Source organism: Ixodes scapularis, unplaced genomic scaffold (genome assembly GCF_016920785.2).
Source record: "Ixodes scapularis isolate PalLabHiFi unplaced genomic scaffold, ASM1692078v2 PGA_scaffold12__126_contigs__length_90152505, whole genome shotgun sequence".
In the NCBI taxonomy this organism is placed as follows: Eukaryota; Metazoa; Arthropoda; class Arachnida; order Ixodida; family Ixodidae; genus Ixodes; species Ixodes scapularis.
In genome coordinates, this window is record NW_024609838.1 from 28,530,404 (window position 1) to 28,544,198 (window position 13,795).

The window sequence follows — 13,795 nt, forward strand, 5'->3', positions numbered from 1 at the left end:
TCGACTCAAAGAGATACTGATATACTTTTATCTCATTTATCAGGTTTGATACTTTTTTCGTAATGTCCTGTGTTATGTAAGGTTAGCATATCACGTAAAAAAAATGAAGGCGTAAACCTAACACCCCAGTTGCTCTTTTATCATGCTAACCATTGAAGAAATACGTATTATATATATTTACAAGTATTTGTGTTCCCCAGAAAAAAAAAAAAGGAGGGGGGGGGGGGGGGGGGGCATCGGCAGCCGCATGTACGTTAGCGTACCTCAGCTTCGAGCACGCGGAACAAAGGCTCGCGCTGCAGAATCCAGGGATTTTGGGTTCAAACCCCACCCCTGCCCGTTTCAATCTAGATTAGCATTTTACGGGCGTGCGGTCGTGTATCACTGCTGCGTGATACACGTTAAATACCCAATTGCAGTAGTACTGCCCTGGCTAAATTTTTTCTTTACAGCGAAGGCCCCAGGCGCCCAGTAAGCTGGCCAACTCCTCGCTGATGAAAGTAAACGCAAGACGCAATTTTAAACATTCCCACGTTGAATCTTAAGCCAAGCGTGACTGACCGGGCCGTTAAGGTTTTTAGCTCCGCATCCATTCAAATTTTATTTTTGAAATGTTTTCTTTCTCCTAACGAACATCGTAAAATCACAGAGAGAAGTCGTAATTCGGGTGAAGGTATAGTCTGTAATAGTGTCACAAAAAACCAAGAGACAACTGTTTTTATTCAACGAGTACACATTCAAAACGGAACCAACTCGTCACAGAGATAGGTATATGAAAATCCCAGCGGAAATTTCCTGTTGCTTAACAAGAAACTTCAAACAGTTGGATCATTTCATATCAAAATTGTTTTCTATAAGAGCAAATAAATTCGATGAGTCCAGAGTAAGAACACACAACATTAGGCTCTGTTAGTAGCATTAAACTGTCCCTGCCACATGAAGACGTCCAAGGGAGTCTGGACACAGTTGAGAACGATCCAACGTTGTTTTTTTTTCGTCCGCTGCTTGAGACAGACCTTCGCAGAGAAGATCCGCGTGAAAGCTACAAGCTAAAGCAGAGGCGCCCCTACGGAGGCGCCCAGACTTGGAGACCAGACAACAAAGAAAGGCCTGAGGCCGCTCACTTTCAGCTCAGACTTCAGGGCAGGGCCCTTGGCATCGTCGAAACGTTTATCCTACGTAGTAAGAAGCTTTTTGCTTGATGAATGAGGCCAGCTACCAGGGCTTGTCTGGTAGCGTTAATTTAGGGTATCAATAGAAGGGGACGAGCTGAATATTTGACGTCCTGGAAGGGACAAAAGTGATAGATTTTACGCCGGGACGAAGTCTCAATTATAAGATTTCTGGGGATGACTTCGGTGTTATAGGCCGAGGGCTGGTGCCATAAGAATACCATATTAACGCCAGTTTTTCGAGCTAAGAGTGAGTCCCAGTCAAAGTGAACGGCCCTCTCACAGGTTGCGTATCTTGAAAATTCAAGTTGTGCTTTCTTGTAAATAAGTGTCGTTTTGCCCAAGTCTAGGTGTGAAAGAAATTGGGACTTCACCTTGTCGGAGCATTCATCGCTGATTTACTGCTCCCTCTTTCCCGTGATCCTGCCAGTTGCGACAGAGCGGATCCCCCTCCTGGCGATCCTGTCAATTATGGCAGCGCCGACCTTTTTCTTCTTTGGTACCGCCTACGGGCAAAGCGTGTGGCGTAAGCTGAGTAAACGCGTTGTACGCTATCCCTGTGTTTGGTGTGGTCTCCCGTCCACCGGAGCCTAACGGCAGTCGACGGGCGCACCCGGCCGTAGCCGCCATAGAAGCGGACTACGGAATGGGTGTTGCCTCAAAGCGATCAGCAAGGTAAGTCGCAACCCGGATTTTGTAACCGACGAGTTACGGAGTGTGTATTTGCCTCACTCAGGACTTTGGGGTAAACTAGAATCCCACACTATTTACCATGCTAATGCTATCTACAATATGGCTGCACACCTTGGAGCCTGGTGCCTTTGTCCTCTTGAAGGCAATGTGTCCGTTTACCCTTCCGGTCTTTGGCACGTACTAGAAATATCGAACTGTCGGCAGACGTGTTCGAAGCAAACGTAATTATGAAGAAAACACGCTTCCAGAATGCTTGAGGCGCGTCCTCGGATAATCCAGCCTTCGCGTCTGCAGCAAACACCATGTATGACGTGTGAGTGGCGCGACGAGGGTTTAGGCCTCGCGAACAACGGTCGGGGAAGAATAGCCCTGCATGTCATTCCGAGCTTCAACACTGTTTAGGTAACCGATTGTCATCGTTTCCAATTGCACCGTGAAGGCTATGAATAACTCAGCGCTATTTGGTTCGAACAATTATTTAGACATCCCTAGTTTATAGACGCGTATGTATACAGCGCACGTGTACTGCATCATAGAGACCTCTATACTCACAAAGCCGGGCAGTTCGACGACGGAGCCATAGGGCGTCCGGTCGCAGATTTGGAGCGCGAGGATCTGGTAGCACAGAGCATCAAATAATCATTTCTCGGGATGGATGGATGGATGGATGAATGCGGCTAAACCCTTTTGATCGGGCGGTAGCTTATGCCACCTAGCCATTTTGTTTTACTATTTAAGCCAGGGAAACCTGGACGTCAGCGCACAGTTTGTGCAGCGTTGAGGACCCGAAACACACTTTCGGGTCCTCGCGTCTCGCCGCAGCGGGGCGCCAGTCACGTGGCTCTCCTCTCATCCGTTGTCTGCCGCTCTATCTTTTCCATTTCGGTGGCCGCCTCTCGTGGCAATCCGCCAGGCTTTGTCTGTATATAGGAGGCTATGACTGCATCAATTCAACTGTAAGAATTCGTTTCTTCTGTGTGTGTGTACGATGCTAGAACCTAGTCAGTCGCATATCTGTGCTAGACGCACCATCATCACTCCAAACCGAATGTCGGCGAACTGTACGGAGTTCATCGCAGGCATGTTAGGAAGAATCTTTAAGGACAGTAGGTGTTCCGATCCGGCTGGTCTCGGAATAGCGTTCGCTCAGAAGGCTACGTGGCGCAGCCTGTAACCGCACTCCGCAATCATACTGCTCGTCCATCATGAAAAAGACGCGGCGTTCTCTGCGGACATGATGACATAGTTATCTACGCACACGCGTGAAGCATGTTCGCTTCATACACTTGTATGTCTAATACACGTCTGCAGACAGTTTTTAGAGCGGTAGCTTTATAGGGCCAACCAACCCCACAAGCCACGTAAGCACGAATTGTGTAGGTCGGTCGGTCCGTAACCGCTAAAACGATCTTTGAGAAAAGAAAAGAAAAGAAACTGCAACCGGTGCTAAGGATCGAATCCCGGTCACCGCTGTGGAAGCCGAGTGCGCTGCTGGCTGCGCTACGAGTCCAGCACACAGGAATGGGAGGAGCAGGAGCAGGTAGTGTGAGAAAAAGCGCGGAGGGGAAAAGGGGGGGGGGGGGGAGGGAAAGAAAGAGAGGAGCAGAAACAGGTGGTGTGGAAAGAGTGCGCGGTACTATGAGAGGAAAAGGCAGGAAAGTGCGGATTTTCCCTCTCTCAATGATTCAGAAAATTCAACGCAAAGGCTTTGTATCTGAGTGGTGCTGAAGGGAAGCGCGCGCAGCATCACAAAGAGACAATGGTGTGACGTAATCTGTTTTCATACAAAAAAACACCTGCCCTGTAGGCACCACCTCAACCAAGTACACCACCCACCCCAGGCACTGAAGGACTAAGTGTCATCCAGTCCTATAGGCACCACCCGAGCAATAAGCGCTCCACCGCATTTTAACGCGTCTGGCAGAATGACCAAACATGCAGTCGATTTCTTGTGTATGAGTCGTTATGACCAATGTGACAGGATTGTCATACAAGTAAGAAACACGCCTTAGACAGTAGCTGCGATCGATATACCTGCACCTCCTGCACAAGTGCAGTAAAGTGTAGGGCAGTGTACTTCCGGTATATGTATCGAGGTACGACCGGAAGTACGCCGTCTTACACTTTTCCGCACCGGTGTAGAAGGTGAAAGTAAATCGAATGCAGTTAATGGTCTGCAGACTGTTTTTTGTATCGTATTAGCACGGTGACTGTGGCCTAAAGAGTGACGCCTACAGTAAAACAAACACGCGCAACCGGAATGCAACTATGGTGAGTGGTTCGCCGAGCTCCATGAAAAGCTCCCGCATGTCGTGTGCTCATGTTATACACCTCAATTCTTATCGCACTGGCAAAAAAAAAAAAAAGAAGTCGAATTACTGGGTTCGGGACCAGGGGCAGATTCAGAGGAGGGCCCGATGTCCTGACCCTCCTCTTGAATTCTGCATCTGTAAAAATTTAGGGCGTGGAAACGGGAAGGAGGGGGGTCTTAAAGATATGATACACTGACCAACACCTGACCCCACCCCCTCAAGAAATACCCACGTACGCCCCTGTTCGGGACACATCTGTGGCATTCGTTATTCCATAGAAGAATAGCTGCTGAGCATGCCTAGAATGCATTCCAGAGCCCGATAGATGCATGAATGGCAAGAGCCTTCGGAGTCATTCCGATGCTCGCGTGAGTGTCAGCTGACCTCTCGGAGTGCACGGTGCGGTCAGTGACGTGCGGGACCCCAAGTGGCGTGATCCGGTCACTGCGTTATAGAACCGGCTGGGATCACTCATAGTGCGCCCAGTGCGATTCATGATATAGGATAGGTAAAGCGGAGTCTAGAAGCTCGCGTGGTCGAACAACGCCACTCCCAGAATAATCAAATTCTGTGCGCTAGCATCCTGACGTCAACAGAGTCTAGATCGATCGCAGGCGCAGATTGGATACGACCGTTGCGTCAGCGTATTCGGCTAGGCTTCGTGTACAGTCAACGTGTCAAAGGATCGCTCGGCGTCGGACTCATTTGACTTTATCCGAGTGTGATGAGTGATGGTCGTTACGTGCAGACAGAGGAGCCTGTTCGCAGGCTTTGATTATTCTATACTTCGTCTCAGCTTGTCCAGACGCTTCCGACGCTACGAGGTATATGGGACCAATCAAGTAGCGTTAAAACAGCAAATCGCTAGGCCTTTTTTGTTTATGATTGGTTCAGCGATGATAGAACACGTTCAGAAACCTGGCGTGCAACATGATGGTGCGCTTTTGACGCTGTCTGTGTCATGGTTGGTCGAATCAGCTCGTAAGCTCGTAGCGTCGACTGCAATTCTCCTTAAGGTGGAACGAAGTATAGTCGCACAGCAGCGTAGCCGGTTGTAAGTAGTCAGAAGAGGATTAGAAACCACTTTGAACCTCTGCTGTCGTAAGCAGTCGCAAGTGTATTAGCCAGCTTTGACCCACCCGTGTGTCTTGGTACAAGCCCTGCAACTTAGTCAAGAGGATCAGTGTGTGAATTCAGCGTGGTGTTTTACAGAATTCCTGCGCGTTCCGCGTTGCCAATATTCCGATTAAGTCGATAAAGACAATTTCAATCGCTTTCGATCACTGAGGAGCTAAATATACACTGCTTTCCGTTTCACCTTAGCAGCCAGCGCTGCAAGCTCATGGGGTCAATCAAGTAGTGTCACGGCATTCATCGTCTTTCTGTGTGTGTGCTATGGTCGGCTACACCAATCAACCACAGGGAAAGAGCCGTGACCCTGAGCTTCATTGGACGCCAGTGTCTACTTGATTGTCAACTAGTCTTGACGAAGCTCGGACATATGGTGAAACCAAGGTCGCTCGATTTTTGGGTAAAATAAAGTCACTTCATTGCGAAAATGCTCCGGTGCCCCAAGCGTTGCCAATGCATAAATTGTGCAATTCGCTATAGAGTTTGTACACGTCATCCTGTGGTCGTTCACAACTACATCATGATGGCATTCATGAAACCTGTCAAGGCTGAAGATGAATCACACCAGGCCCGGAAGTATATGTCGCATCATTTTATTTAGTCCAAAAATATGACAAAAAAAAAAAAAGATTTCTAAAGAGGCGCTGGCCGAGGGGCGTCGACCGTAGCACCGGAGAAGTTTTAGATTTACACCTCTGGCACGCAGTCAGTGGGGATTTCGACGTCCTCGTTGAATGTAGGGATGTCCGTGGGCAGACGAACGTTGCGCTTGCCCTGGATGTCCTTAAGCAGCCTCTTGGCCACCGGGTGCTTCTCGTTCAGGCAGACGAACTCGAGGGTCACCTTCTCGGTTGCCACGGGCTTGCAGCGGCGCTGGCAGGCCGTCACCTTCTTGGTGCTGATGCACACCTTTCCGTCCTTGTAGATGGTCTTACGACGCTCGGTGACGCACTCGGGGGTGCCGATCAGCTTGGGGATCTCGATTTCCTTCTCTGTTGGCAGTGATTAAAAAAACGAGGAGTCAAAACATTTGAGTTTTTAAGTAACTGTGCTTTGTGTATATTTATACAAGGGGAAGTTAGCCAGCTCCAATGGGTACCCGTCAGGCACGTAGCCATTGAGGGGGCCGGACCCCCCCCCCCCCCCATCTTCAATTTTTCTGGGACCTCCTCTCCCCCCTCCACCTCAGCATTTTGTCATGGGCGGCAGTCCCCCCCCTCCGAAAGAAAATCCTGGCTACGTGCCTGGTACCCGTTGTTTTCGCTGTAGTTGAGACATCTAGCCAGTGCACTACCACTGCTAGCCTGGAGTCCTTAACATGCATCGCGCAATAGTGATACACGACCGCGCGCCGGTCGTGTGTCTCTAGCCGTTCAAATTGCCATCAGTAAAAATACAAACCGATGCTATGTTTACAAACATATTTTTGCCCGCAGGGTCAAATTCAGCTTCCTGTGGTAGACTTCACCACAACACCAACGTGGTCATCATCACTGATAGGTAATTAGCAATGTGGTATTTGTTGATACCCGTAAGCTGCGATCATAGTGTTCAAGAATAAACGCCTCCGTAATCCATTAGATTTAAGAATTTGCAAACACGTCATACGTCAGTGACTCTTTCTCAACAAAGGCGTCAGTCAACACCGACTTCGGTTAAAGCTAATCAAATTCGCTTCAAGTAGCATGGAAGCTTCCAGACGAACCGGAGATACTCTTTGGTATGTTGCAGGTTAAGAATAGCTCCTCCCACAAAGCCCTAAACTCTTTTCACTTGAGCAGAACGAAGACTGAAGAGGAGGTGAGACACGAGGAGGAGCCCACTAACCATGGCGTGCAGATAGCTTTGTGGGAGGAGTATGTCCTGCTATGGAACCTTTTTTCAAATGTGCGCGCCATCTTGTAGTTGGTACACCAATTATTCGAATCCGCCATTGTTTGAGCACGTGCTCTGAAGATGTATTCGGCACGAGGACAAAGTCGTATCCAAGACGAGTGCTACGTAAGCGTTCGGCGAGTACTCGGATCCAATCGCACGCGTCGTGGCCAAACAATATGGCGACCACCAATGTTGCTTGATTGGATTTTGAAAAAAGGTATACTCTAAACCTGCAACAGGCTATACAACTAGCGGCGTAAATGAGGCTCGCAACAAGGTAAAAAAGTAAAGAGAAAGGTTAAAACGGTTTGCGGTAGAAGGGTATACGCACCAACTTCGATCGGGTTGATCCTGGCGAAGGTCTTCTGGATGCGGGGGTAGGAAGGATAGCCAACACCGCGGAGGGTGACACCGAGGGGGCACTTGTAGAGACCGACCGTGGACTCGAGGCCCTTGAGGCTGTAGGTCTGCACAAAGTCTTCCTCCTCAGTGAGGACGCAGAGCTCGGGGGTTACGAGTTCGTCCACGTACTCTCCGTCCAAGTCTCCGCAAAGACCCAGGACGCGTCCCTTGTACTTGGGGCTGAGGACCTGGGGATTGAACGTGAACACAGAGGCGTTTTAGGTGGGCTGGTGCCGGTATAGAAGCTGCGGAATAGTGCGGGTGTTGCAAACGAGCAGAAAGGCTCAGCCCTCATCTCTACCTGCTTCCTCGTAATGTGCAGTCAACAACAAAGCGAGAGACTGTCTGGAAGATGCAGTTTCAGGTGGCAGCGCTTGATTCGCTTTGGCCAGACCCACGTAGATTAAATTAAGAAAATAACTTAACCTTTGTTCTAGTCTCTATCTAAAACAAAAGTTCCGCTGGCCTAAGTTTGCTTGGCACGGACGTCAGCTGCTTAGGCGAATGGGTCTTTTATGTTGCGAGGTACCGAACATGGCAAAGACAAAAGCAGTTCCCCTTCAAAGGGTGTCTCATATAACAAAAATGTTAGTATACGTCATTGTATTATATTGCTGTAGGCACTGTTCTGCGTTTGAAAAGTTAATTTTTTTATGATGATGTTTTTATGTTATGCGGAGTTTTCGTTACGTTGAATTGTATTGTATTATGCTACATTGATGGGGACAGCTTTAAATAACAAAAACCCGTTCACGAAAGGAAGCTTTGCTCACATTCACAAACACCACTGTGTGAGAGTGTACAACTGTAACCAACTGGCGCAGCTGAAGTCTATTTTACTAGTTTTATTTTGAAGGTGACACACTGACCTTGAGAATGTTTGGCCTTCCAAATTTTGTAAGAAAAACGATGAACAGATCATTTTTCGCCATCCAGAAATGCGCACGAGTGTATCCTTCAACATGGTACGATCATGAATTGCTGCCAGGCAGAGAGATTCGACCAGAACTTACTAGTGCGTTTTCTCTACACTTCACTGCAAGTATACCACACGAAGGCAATGCATACAAGGAACCCAAAAGAGACGTCAGCGCTACACTCACCTTGAATATCAGTTTGCTTCCATCGTAGGCGAACTTGAGGCCAAGATCGCGGACCGTAACCCAGAGGGTCGGGCCGACCTCTTGGTGCTCGGTGACGTACAGGAAGACCTGAGACGTGTAGTTCTGCGTGTACTGGAGTACGTGCGACTTGAGCGGCTCCACGTAGAGGCTGGTGCCGTTCACCAGGACCTCGAAGGTCTTGCCGTCTCTAGGAGGAGTCAGCTCCAGAAGGGTCTGGTTCCGCAGGATCAGCTTCACCAGCTGGGGTTGGGCGAGGTCAGGAAATTGATGATTTGTATTCTAGTCCTCACACGTTTACTCGCACGTATTGGGAAACTCTGGTTCCAGCCTAGGCAAATTTTTTTTCGCTCATCATTTTTTTGTTTTAGCCGAGATTCAATCCTGCCAAAGGTACAATTCAAAGAAGCCCGAAATGCATTATTTAAACGTTTTTTAGTTTTCTTGCATGTGAAGCTGCTTTAAGATCTGTTCGTACATCCTGTGCAGCGCTGATTTTGTAATACATCACCGCTGTATTAACACTTTGCTGCATGTTGCACTACATTGTACTGTATACAAACACAGTGTAATGCTAACTCAGCGCTAACACTGGCGCTGATATAGCGCTGGTATTGTACTATATCAGCACTTCGCTGCATGTGTGCAGTGTGAACCGGCCTTTACAGCCAGCCTAAACAACCGAGAGATTAGAATTAACCTATCTGGAAGGTGCAGCGTAAACGCGTTAATCGAATTTTTTTAGTGATTAATGCAATTCTACTCGACATCGAATTAATCGTCACGCCACACTGTTTTAGCCCACTTGTTGTCACAGATAATATGAAACTCGACAGCGTTTTAGTGCAAACATTTTGCGGGTATAAAAGCGCAACCGACGCCACGCTTGTTGCAGTTCACAAAACCCCCTTAACAGTATGACATTGTTACCATTTTAGAACGTAAGATTTTCGCTGACGCCTTTTTAAACTTGCCTGAGTTTCGCCCTGGAACTCGGTCAGAACGTAGAAGTCTGGCTCGTCGAGGACGTGACGGGCAACAACGTATGTGTCGTCCCTCAAATAAGGCTTCAGGAGCACGGTGACGTTGTCGAAGGTCTTGAGGTAGGTAGGCGACACCAGACAGGTGGCTGTGCGATACAAAACAAATTATTACCAATTTTTGTCTGAGGGAATATCACGCCCGGGGAATCAAAACATAACTTATATTTCTACGTAGTGAACGTGCGGAGACCCACTCCAATCTATACCCTGATAAAGTTAGAGTTTTAGTTACCGGCAGCGAGTATTTTTATAACTGAGAAAATATTTAAGACGCACCCAGTCAGGAAACAGTCACACGCTGTTTGAAATTCTCTCACTGTTCAATCAATTTACAATCTCCTTCAGCTCTATGGCGGCCCGACAGACATTGCGTCATTAAAATCATATATAATAAATCAATGATTCACATTTTTACTTGCTGCACAACATTGCTCATCGTGCTCCCGGATTATATATCAATCAACTAAATAACAGCTATCAGGTTCATACTTCAAATCGGAAAGACCTAAAGCCACAGTAACGCTGTTCGTACGTCATACAGAAGACAGGGTTGTCGCCGCAGACATGATGACAAAATTACAAGAGACTAGCTGGTAACGTTTTTCTATTGGCTCACCTATTACCTCACACAGTAACAAACAAAGTTTACCGCGTGTATTACACAAATAAGCGCCGTTCGTCTTCCCGTGCCCGCTTCGCTCAAACTTACGGGTAGGGTAGCTCCTCCTCAGGACTCCGGCGACTGTGTCCAGGAAGCCGATGGCGACCGTGGGCTTCAGGTACTTAAACCAGTTGAGGCGCACGAACTGAAGCTTCTCTTCGAGCGGCGTGTAGAGCGTCAGGTTGGCGGTGGTCTTTCCTGTCGGGTGGTCCTCGAACACAAGTTCGCCTTCGAGATGCGTGAAGGTCGACCTCGTCTCGACGTCGTAGTCGGTGACGAGCTTGTTGTAGAACAAGACCTTGGCGTACTGGAGAAGGCTGTGAGTCACGTTCTTGAGAAGTCCGGGAACCTGCGCGTTCGAAGGCGGGCGGTATACGGTCATCTACCATACACCTCAAGAGGAAGGGTATAGGCGGCTGCAGATTGACGTTGGCCATGATACCTCAGACACTCTGCTCGTACATCGTACATTTGGACATGATTGTCTGTGGACGCGCCTCGAGCATGTCTGCATATCTGCATACAGTTTTTACATGACCAATGTGACCGTTATTTAAGGAAGAAACAGGCCTCAGGCGACGTCTGCAGAAAGTCTTAAGCGCCGTTCGCACACATGCAACTGAGTGCGGCCGAGAGAGACGAGACCGGTTCTTAAGCCTCTAGCGACGACTTAGGACCTGTTCCGCAGTAGCGCGTCTTGTCCTACGCCGTCGCAAGAGGCTTAAAAACCGGCCATGTCTCACTCGGTAGTACTCGGTTGCAAGTGTGTGAACGGGGCTTTACGTACGATGTGTAAGCGGTATGACTTTAGTGTTCGTAGTTTACACTTACAACTTCGGGTACGGTGACCTTGAAGAGGACCTTGTTGAGGACGTGCTCGTGCAGGTAGACCTTCTTGCAGGCGGCGCTGACCAGCTCCTTGCCTTCCTGGACGTCCTTTTCGCACTGCTTGTAGTACCAGGGGACAAGGTAGTCCTCGGTATGTTCCAGCGTGGGGAACTTGAGGGATTTGCGCATCTGCTTCTTGATGTTCTTAGGGTGCGAGAAGTGACTCGGGTGGGCGTAATGGGACGGGTGGGTCTTGACGCCGTAAAGTTGTTCCTCGGTGGGCACAACCTCGACCTGTTGTGAGAAAGAAACAGGTTATGAACTGAAGGCGGCCATGAACACACATGTATCGACACGGAAGTCATGAAACGTAATACAAAAAAAAAAAGATGATGAAAAAATTGGCATTGTTTTTATCTTTAAAGTCCTGTAAGAAATGCAATATTTAAAGGATGATCGTTTAAGATTATTTAGAGAATATTAAACCGTAGTTTCGAGGAGTGAAGGAGAAGCGTTATTTTTACCAATTTCCCCAGTCCATTGGGTGGCGAAACTGATTGCATTGGTCACGTGGCGTCAAGTTCCCCGCTAAATTTAGCGGGGAAATTTAATTGGTGTATAGGTCACGTGACGTCAATGTTCCTGCTAGATGTAGTGGGGAAATTTATTGGTGTATGTACCATATGTCATCAGGTCCACGTGACGTCACTTTCCCCACTACATTTAGCTGGGAAACGGAAAGTGTGTAGGTCACCTGACGTATATTTTCTATTAGCGGAGAAACTAGATGTGTGTATAGGTTACGTGAAGTCAGGTCACGAGACATCGATTTTCCCGCCGACTTTGGCGGGGAAACTTAATTGGTGTATGCAAGAGGTGACGTCATCATAACACGTGGCATCAGTCGGCGTCCCGTGACCTAACTACCAATCCAGTTTCCCCGCTAAATTAAGCGGGAAATATATAGACGAACGTACGGACAACGTTTTTGGGATTGTGGGGTTTCATTAAAAGCGTTTCATGCTTTAAAAAATAGCACTAGCTCGATCATTCTGACAAAGACCGAGAAGCACATGCTATGTGTGTGTGACGTCACACGACATCATTATGTCACATGACGTCACCGTGTCATAGGGTATGACGTGACAAAGTCATGTGACGTCACGGTGTCAGGTAATATCACATTGTCACGTGACCTCACGGTATCGTATGACGTTAAGACATAACGTGACTTCATGATGCTGCCTGACGTCGTGACGTCATGAAAGACAGGGACTTTGCCGCGACGTCACAGATCTTCGTGATGGCTCTTCATGGCGGGTCTTCATGGCTGTTTTCTCATGGGATTCGGTTGATAAACCACATTGTTAAAACCTTTGTTCAAAACACGACGGGATTTCCTACATCACCACACCGTTAGGCGTGCGGCCCAGGAGAATCAAATTATTCGATCTAGAGTTTGTGGACGTCAGGGAACAGGAACGGACCAGGGCAGATGCTGCGTGTCGCAAACTCACCTGAAGAGTATACTTCTGAGTGTCGCTCTCTTCGGTCAGGACGTCGAGAACGGAAGTGAAGTAGAGGGACTGTTCCTTCTTGTCGACGGCGTAGGACTTGAAGGGGCTTGGGACGGCGGTCTTGAGGAGGGCAGAGTGCACCTTCACCTGTAGGCACGACGACGTAGGGGAGGTTATTATTGAAATGGGCCCGTCATCGGTTTCTTAGGCGCATCAATTCGTGAACAAAACCCGACAGAGAAATCGACTGCTTAATTCTTTTTTTACTGCTACTCTTTTGAAATGTATATACAGAGGAATGTATCTTGATAAGTTCAAAATAATTATTGGCACATAGATTGTATGTTATTAAAAAAGTCTGCTTATTTCCATTTTACTTACTGGTTGTGTGTAAATCCTGAACTCGGTACGTTGAGTTAAACCGGCTTGCTTGTTGAACACAAAATTAGGGCAAAGGACGAACACAGTAAGATAGAGTAGACAGGACAGAGCTTCAGTACCTGCACTATTTTTCATAAAATTTTTCATTTTTCTAAAAATCTTTCTTTAAACAAACTGTGTTAATACTTTTTTGTGACTTTTTATTAATTTCTTAGTGTTACTTCCTTATCCTTATTCTTTTTTTATAATGTTTCTAATATTCTCTTCTTTCCTTCTCTAACATATTCTTTTTTCTCTTTCTATGACATGAGTCTCATTTAAATCTTTGTCTTCCTCTAACCTCTCATAAAACATCAGTTGTAAGCAGGGTGTCGAACCGGAACCGAACCGAACCGAAAACCGGAACCGAACCGGTATTTTTTCCGGAACTGAACCCGAACCCGAACCGTTATATTGTTATCGCGATGAACCCGAACTGGAACTGAACCGGAAAAAAAAATAACGGTTACCGGCTCATGTCAAAACGGTTCAGCCACGCGCTGTTGACAATGAATGTGCTATCAATGCCATTTGTTTTTTAAGTGCCGTCAACTGACACACACCTCGCTTACATATTTTCCTTCTCCACTCAGTCTTAGGAATATAAACGCTGCATC

The 13,795-nt window shown here is 47.5% G+C and overlaps 1 protein-coding gene across 1 annotated transcript in view; it reads right to left on the minus strand.

Moving 5' to 3' along the window:
* Positions 1-5,885: 5,885 nt before the first annotated feature.
* Positions 5,886-13,795, minus strand: part of LOC115316619 (vitellogenin-5) — a 30,502-nt gene continuing 22,592 nt past the window's right edge. The window contains exons 20-26 of the mRNA XM_042289488.1: positions 12,759-12,905; positions 11,245-11,535; positions 10,462-10,762; positions 9,684-9,838; positions 8,692-8,952; positions 7,518-7,776; positions 5,886-6,300 (exon numbers count right to left, since the gene is read on the minus strand). Coding sequence (XP_042145422.1) covers positions 5,996-6,300; positions 7,518-7,776; positions 8,692-8,952; positions 9,684-9,838; positions 10,462-10,762; positions 11,245-11,535; positions 12,759-12,905 — 1,719 coding nt within the window. The 3' untranslated portion in view covers positions 5,886-5,995. The remainder of the gene's footprint in view (positions 6,301-7,517; positions 7,777-8,691; positions 8,953-9,683; positions 9,839-10,461; positions 10,763-11,244; positions 11,536-12,758; positions 12,906-13,795) is intronic.